General features: G+C 42.7%; 1 protein-coding gene across 1 annotated transcript; it reads right to left on the reverse strand.

The window, feature by feature from the left end:
* Nucleotides 1-2,701: 2,701 nt before the first annotated feature.
* Nucleotides 2,702-6,172, reverse strand: hbegfa (heparin-binding EGF-like growth factor a). The gene is made up of 6 exons (XM_068581161.1): nt 5,955-6,172; nt 4,924-5,160; nt 4,628-4,826; nt 4,384-4,539; nt 4,100-4,186; nt 2,702-3,980 (listed from the first exon to the last, which is right to left on the reverse strand). The coding sequence occupies exons 1-5, from the start codon at nt 5,998-6,000 to the stop codon at nt 4,114-4,116; spliced, it is 711 nt and encodes a 236-aa protein (XP_068437262.1). The 5' UTR covers nt 6,001-6,172; the 3' UTR covers nt 2,702-3,980; nt 4,100-4,113.
* Between the last annotated feature and the right edge of the window lie 2,130 nt (nt 6,173-8,302).

An 8,302-nucleotide genomic window follows, 5' to 3' on the forward strand; every position in this document is an offset into this window, starting at 1 on the left:
GAAATATTAAGCTGCTATAACCATGCAATATTATCACAAGCCCCATATTCTGCACTGATACTGAGTTTGTCCTGAGCAAAGTAAGAGATTATACTGTAAAGGCTTTTTGAAGCAGTGGTCAGCAACCTCCAAAATACAAAATGTAACCAAAAATAGATCTTTAAAACATTTCACTATGAGTTAAACTAAAATAAGTGTGAAACATAAGTATTTTATAATACAGACAGAGGTGCATGCAGTAAAATGAGTCTCGGTGAGCTTGATGTTCATAACTGTTACCAAAGAAGTATAAAAAAAACGACTGCATTCTTGGTGCACTGGTAATTCCCACGGAAAGAGGCCCACAATGAAATCTTCCACTTCCAATGAGTTTTGGCCACCCTGCAAGGAAATGCCTCCTGATCTGTGGACATATCCTCACCGGGTCTCTCTAGGAACATTCAAGAACACTCAGGAGGAGAGGACAAGAGACCGCGTTGCAATTACTGTGACCCTACAAGGAAAATTCAGGACAGGCGCAGCGCTGATGCCCGATGATGGGCCACCATGACGGACGTTATTTCCTGGCTGCGGTCCACCAGGGCACTGAGAAACAGAACGCAGCGAACTCCCTTCTCTCTCGGCATTCTGGCTCTTTGGTGTCCACCAGCCCCGGGAATAGCAGCTATGTGAGCATGACTGCACGGCCCTATTTCTGTGTGCTCTGCTACTTGACATTGAGAGGCAGGGATTAGGTGGCTCCACTACGGTAAATGACTAGCCCCTGTCACACATACAAACACACATACACATACGTAAGTTCTGCATATTAAATCCTGTGGCGAATGCAGAATGGAAAATGATCTGCTGTACGTTTGTTAGCAACTGAGAGACCGTCATTGTCAGCATATTGTCGCTCTCCTCTGAAAACCATATTGCTCCGCTTTCCAACGAGGAAATAAAACCTGTTTCAGGTTTGTGAGAGCATTTCTCAGATAATCCAATGGGTCTGAATGTTTTGCCACATCAGAGTCTCTTTTCAGGTTTTCTATCTATCACTAAAAAAACTTACTTGTGTTACTTGGTCGTCCTATTTCAAGATACCCAAATGCATTGGGCGCCACTGAAAAGGATTTTTATGATACGGCCCCTTTCACATCTAAAATATTGTCCTACAAAAACATATTCTGTGTTTTTGGATTGTTTGATTCATGTGAATGAATTGTGTTTTTTTTTTGTCCACTTGCTTGCTTCAAATTGAAAGACAAATAAAGTATTAGGGATTTAATTTAACCGATCTGACACGTGTTCAGTTTACTCAAAGTACAAGCTGAGCACATGTGCAAGGATTGCTTTTTCACTGAGAAAAGTTTAATTCTGAACTGCTGTCTTTTAGTTGCTCAATAAGGAGTGCTGAATCTTGAATCAGGCACCACACCCTCATGGTTCAGCTGAACATCTGTCTTTAACTATACCATCCCCCATTGTGGACATGTGAGTCCTCCAGTATTTTGTTTATTCAGTATATATAGAAAGTATGGGAATCAAAGCTACAAACCATGTTGAAAACTATCTGATAGCAAAGATGTAAACACTCCTGTTTTGCTGTGTACTTTCTGCTTGTAATGGTTCGGTTAACCCCCGAACGCCACACAGAACCAACACCAAGGCATTACTCTACCACATACCCCCTAACACACACACACACACACACACACACACACACACACACACACACACACACACACACACACACACACACACACGTAGTGTCTGTGTAACAATATCCGTGGAGGAGGTGACTTCAAGGGGTGACTAACAAATGCTTTTGAGTCCAGCTGGGTCTTTTGACTTTCCTTACCGCCATTAAACCTGCGTGCAGCATACATGACAGCATTGTTGCATCCTGCTAGTATTTGCCGTATGTGGTCTCTCTGAACTCTGCGGCATTCGGGGCTGGTTGTGGTCTCAGATGTTAGACTCGGTGGTGTGTCTTTGAACATGGCATCTGTTGGCCGTGTGAGTAATGGTGTGTGGTGCTGTGGCACGACGTGTTGTGGCTGAACATCAGGTGTTCCCCGGCGGGCACGCCGCACATCTGTTCAGCGTGGCTCAGTACGCACACACAGCGGCAAGTGAGTCCTGACCGCTCTCATTAGGATTGATGTGTCAGTGAGTCTGGTGACGCTGTGGACAACACATGAAACTGACAACGTGTTCTTTTACAGTTGGTCCAAAGAGAAAGGCCTCGGTGAAACACGTTCATTTGAATGCTAAACAATCATTTGCTTATCACAATTGAAAACTATATGGTATCTCCACTTAATTTCCTACCCAGAACACCCGATTTGAACATAATAAACTTTCTGACTCCCTATCTACACAGCACCGACTAAACATATTTGCCTTTTGAGCACATAAAAGCACTAATGGCCAGGATACAGGTGCTTTGGTTGGTCATACGTCAAAGAAAGGGGAAATACAAATATGATGTTTACTTTAATTAAAGATCCTGCATAGGCCAAGAGAACACACTTGTGTTATCATCATCCGGACCAGCCACTGTAAAATATCACATTAATCTGACTCAGGAAGTGAACCAGAGACAGAAATAAACTCGACCTAGCTTAATTGATCTGCCAGTAAAACATGTGAAGTTCCTATTAATGCACGGAGGTTGGATGTCATGACGTAAAAATTACATGAGTCTAAAAGTCTTTTGGAGTCTTTTTTTATTTCGCTATGAAAAAAAAAGAAATCACATAAATAAAAGTCACTTCAATACTGCAGGACAGGATTTGAAAGGATGGAACACTGTAATTCACATTTTATTTTCTCTTTTGCATGACTGGAACTAACATGGATCTGAAGGACTTATTCTTCTAATGGCGGTAAGACAACATGACAACACATTTATACCAAATTCTTGCTACAGTGCATTTGATATTTGACTCACTTTTAATTATACAGTCGCTGAGGGCAGTTTTTTTTTATGTCTCCTTGAATCACTACACAGCCGGTGCAATGTATCGTGATGACAGGCACTGATGCCGGAGACTCACCCTCAAGCGGCGAAAAGACCCCCAAACCTGCAGGACAAATGTGGGAATAAGAGCAGCCCCTCCCCCATTACCACCGCCGATGTGCCTTTGAGCAAGGCCAAGAGTTGACTAGTGGCGTACAAATTTAACTGGTTGCACTGGGCAGCTTTCAGGTGTGAATGTTTGTAACCGTGGGAGAACGAGCAGAACGTTGCTCTTAATGGAACTAGCCAGAATAATTAAAAAAAACGATCATGTCTATTAAACGATCAATCTATTAATCACAGTGCTATTGATCGCCTACTGAGTGCCCAATTTAAAGCCAGGAAGCAGGTAAGGTACGCATCGAATCCCTTTTCATGAAATACCGAATCTCTCAATGAGCTTCAGCATTGTTTGCTTTTCTGTTTCATAAATAAATATCGTCCAATAGGAAATATAAAAACAACTGTAACATCATTATTTTAAAAACGGTTGAAGGTGGTTAAACTCTATAAATACAGTTAGCTTAAATAAATAAATTAAAATTATAAATATACGGTTTACTGTACACAAAAAAAAAACAACGATGGACTTGTGCAGGAAAATACAAAATGCTTTAGTCAAAAATCTGGTTCAGTTCAGTCCAAAACGACCTCTTTTCACACAGTCAAGAAGCAGCACAGAGTCTAGATGTTCCTTCTTCTTCTCCTTGTTCCTTCGTGCTCATCACCTACGGCTCGTCACATCTCCAGTCCATCCTCTGGGCCGTTAGTATTCCAGTTTCAGGTGGGCCGACTTCTTCTGAGGCCTTCAGGAATATCTTCACCTGCCCATTTTTCATCTGAACGTGTAGCAGGGGGTCAAGGCAGACAACAACCTCGGTTCCCTTCTTCGTGTACGATCCTTTTCCCTCCAGGACCTTCCTTTTGCAGTTCACTTCTCTTTTTCTATTTTGAGGTAGAATTTCCACATCTTTGCCTGACATAAAAAAAAAAAGAGGGAGAGGCAATGAGTACAACCGTAGATTGTTCAGGCGAAGAAGTAGATGAAGAAGGAAAAATGACGGTGTTTGTCAGTGAATGTGTTTGGAGCCTCACCTCTCTTTGTCTCCTCAGTGGTTGGACGCTAACCCTAGTTTGACCTTCTCTTCATTCTCTACATCATACGCTCCCCTCTTGTGAAACCTGTGATCAACAAAAGAAAAGGAGCTCGTTCAGACTATTTTCGGTGTCTATCCATGGCAAGTATCTGCTAAATTACTAGCAAAGTTCTTTATCTGACCGTGTGTATGTGTGTGTGTGTGTGTGTGTGTGTGTGTGTGTGTGTATGTGTACGGTTGTTAGTGTGTGTTTGACAGTGGATCTGTGTGTGTTTCACTTACCTAAGCAACAACAAAAGGCCGATGATGGTGAGGCAGACGGACGACAGCACCACTGCCACCACGGCCAGAGCCGTGGTCCGGTTGTAGCCCTCTTCGCGCTTCCCAAGGGGCAACGTGAAAAACTGACACCTTTCACCAGAGTAGCTCAGGTGGCACCTGCAGACAGGACGGAGAGGGAATCAGTTAATAATCTGGCAGAACCCAAGTAGGGGGAACGTTGTGCAGCTAGATGAGAGATACTTACACACAGGATGGGGCGTGGATGTCACTCAGGTACTGGCAGGTGCCGTGAATGCAGAAATCTTTATACTTCCTCAGGCAAGGATTCCTCTTCTTTCCCTTCCCCTTCCCCCTTCTTCTTCCCTTTCCTCTCCTTCTCTGTCCTTCGGTGGTTTTTGTCTCCAGGATGGGAGATGGATCTTTGGGTTTGCTTACCATGGCAACTAAACCAAAAAAAACACAATACAAAACAGTTCATTTTAATATATTTGTTTGCCGAGGCAAGTGGTGAGAAATTTGAGAAATGGTAAACTCCCTTACTTCGTGGCAACTCCACATAGTCTCCAGACATGCCATCTTCATACTCGTCATCATAGTAGTAATTCTCGTACTCCTTCACGTCTTCCTGACCATACTCCGCTGTCGTCGGAACCACGATTCTGCTCTCCTCCTCCACCCTCATGTTTTTGGTCGCGTCCAAGTTGATCACAGATGTGTGCCGCTGCCCGTCGCTTTCATACCTGTCAACTGCGGCACCGCTGGCCAGTCTGGACACCACTGGAAGAAAGAATAACGTTTTAAATGTTAAAATTGTATGGAAGTTTGGTTTGATACAGTCTCTTACAGAATAGACCCACACAGACACCCCAGAAACTCTTCCTCTCGGGGACGAGTAGTGCAAACAGGTTAGTGTGCCAAGGTGGGAGGACCTCTGAGGGCAAGTTGAAACATGTTGTGCATGAGGAAGCTCTAGGCAGGATTTTTGGCTTTCAGTGCAATCCTCCCTGTTAGGAAACACACAAGCTGAGATACAGAGAGCATGGTCCTTAAGGGTTGGCAGGGATTCACCCCCTTTGCTCAGGAGCACTTTGGCAGAGTGGAAGCTGGCCAAAAATGGGGCTTGAACTTGAAATGCAGGAAGGGGAAAGTAGTAGGAGGGGGAGGGATAGAAGTTGGCATATAGTCCCTGTGTCTCACATACACACATGAAATGCATGGACAGACCGTTAGCTAATGTCAGGCAAGAATATGAGTTAAAAATAAATGTATCCAGTTACATAAAGCATGCTCTAAAATAGAGAGATGACCCCGTTAGCTCCCGAATAGCCTGGCATTATGAAAAGCCTGAAAGGTTATGAAGTTTACAATGTTACAGCCACGCTGGAGGGGTGAGGCCGATAGCCCAGAAGAGAGAGAGACACACACACACACACACACACACACACACACACACACACACACACACACACACACACACACACACACACACACAGCCATCTTCTGTCAAACATTATAATGTCCCTCAACAGAGCAGGACGCCGTTATCTGAGAAAAGCGCACGTGAAACTCACCCAAGGCTTGAGCCAGCAGGAGCACAACACCGACAATCCTCATCATGTCAAAACTTCCAATGATCTACAAGTTGTATTCCTTCCACTTGTTCCGTTTCTTTCCCTTCCTTCTCGCTGTTCTTTTCTTCCTTTATCTCTCGGTGCGTGTGTGTGTGTGTGTGAATAAATTCCGCCTGTTTGAGTCCTCTTCGCGTTCAGGATGTTGCAGCGTCAGAGGAGCGGAGTGAAGGAGCGCCCGCACCGAGGCTCTGCTGTATTTATGGCGCTCCTCGCTTCACCACGCCTCCAGACGCTCCGGGCAACGCGTAAAGGATGCAGGCTGGACGAAGTCTGCACTCAAGTTGTACCGATATTACTTCATTGCGTTCATTGATGGATTATTGAGCTAATAATCACTTTGGTGCGGAGTATGTAGGGCCACTTTAAATTCAATAAATACTCTGATGGTCACAGTGGGAGGCATTAGTATGAGTTATTATACTATTTATGTAGACGGGATTCAGCCTACTATTAAGTTTAAGTAATTATGTTTAAGTAATTATGTTTTTAAGAGTTGTGTATTTCAGAGTTGGCGATATAATATCTCTGTCGTCCTTCTGCTGTCGTTTCAGATGGCCAGACAGACAGATAGACAAACAGATAGACAGATAGATAGATAATGAGTTATACTAGATAGATAGATAGATAATGAGTTATAATAGATAGATAGATAGATAGATAGATAGATAGATACATACATACATACATACATACATACATACATACATACATACATACATACATACATACATACATACATACATACATACATACATACATACATAGATAGATAGATAGATAGATAGATAGATAGATAGATAGATAGATAGATAAACCAGACAGATAGATAAACCAGACAGACAGATAGTCACATAAACATGTGCTATTTATTTATTTTGCTATTTACAACAATGTAATAATAATAATCATAACAACAAATAATGTATTTGTACTCATTCACTAATTTTTAAAGTCTAACGACTGCACCTTCTAACAGGTTCAACGTGCGACTGACGCACAGCTTGTCTGCGCCACCACGTGGTTAAACCCGGAACTGCACCACACACGGAAAGGACTACAAAAAGACCTCAATGGGGCTTGTTTGAAGTTGTAAAAGGAGTGGCGAGAAATCACTCATGGGTTTACTTACTATGCTCATTATTTTTACCAGAAGCTTCAGAGACTAATCATAATTCCGTGGCCTTTAGGATAGGTTGTTTTCACAACATTTGTAAAAGTGATACCAAACATGAACAAACATTACACTTGACATGACATGTGTGTGAAACGCCGTTCCTGCAGGTTTGAGATAAATCGAGGACTGCGGTCAAGACCTCATCCGGTGAGTGAACCGCAGGCATGAAAATGAATGACCGTCAATTCCTGGTGTTACGGTATGGTGGTCTACGGTGGCTTAAATAGCACAAAAAGCATTCAAACTTAATTTCCCAATATCCCAATATTCAAACGGCTATATATAAAAAAAAATCCTTACATTTGTAAAGTAAAATTACAACGCAGTCTTGTTCAGGCTATGTCCATGTGTATGGGAGAAAAGTGACTTTAAAGTCAGCTTCAATGACATAAGGATATTCATAATGTCACAATTTCCAATATTTAGACAGCTATAAAACAGATCCTTACATTTGTAAGGTAAAGTTACAATGCAGTCTTCTTCAGGGGAACCTCTGCTATGCACATGTACATGGCAATGCTATTTTACTGTACAGTTTTGGAGAAAAGTGACTTCAAAGTCAGCTTCAATGACATAATGATATTCATAATGTCACAATTTCCAACACTTAGACTGCTATAAAAACAGATCCTTAAACTTGTAAAGTAAAGTTACAATGCAGTCTTGTTCAAGGGGACCTCTGGTATGCACATGTACATGGCCATGACATTTTACTGTACAGTTTTGGAGAAAGGTGAAAGGTGAAAGTTACAACGCTGTCTAGTTCAGACTGATCCCAGCTATCATCATTTCATTAGCGCTTTTGAGCTCGACTTTTATGGCTTCTCTGCGCTGTGTACCGCCTCCGTATCGTAACACCTTGAATAGAAGTGCATTCAGAATTGCAATTGAGGCTCACTTGGCGGATGTGGACTCACTTGACCGCAGTAATCGAGGCCCCCGGGATCACATACAACATACAAATGAAGGATTATTTCGGCCTCTGTCTGCCGCCCCAATCCAGTAGGTGGCGCCAGTTCCTCTTTACCGCCAATAACTCATAAAAGAAGAAGAAGAAAGTTCTCACTGCGCGCGTGATTGCTCCGGTCTGATCACGTGAATCCTCGGGGAGAGG

The sequence above is a fragment of the Clinocottus analis genome, unplaced genomic scaffold (assembly GCF_023055335.1).
Source record: "Clinocottus analis isolate CAN_PGR_092001 unplaced genomic scaffold, fCliAna1.0.p SCAF_10, whole genome shotgun sequence".
NCBI lineage: Eukaryota > Metazoa > Chordata > Actinopteri > Perciformes > Cottidae > Clinocottus > Clinocottus analis.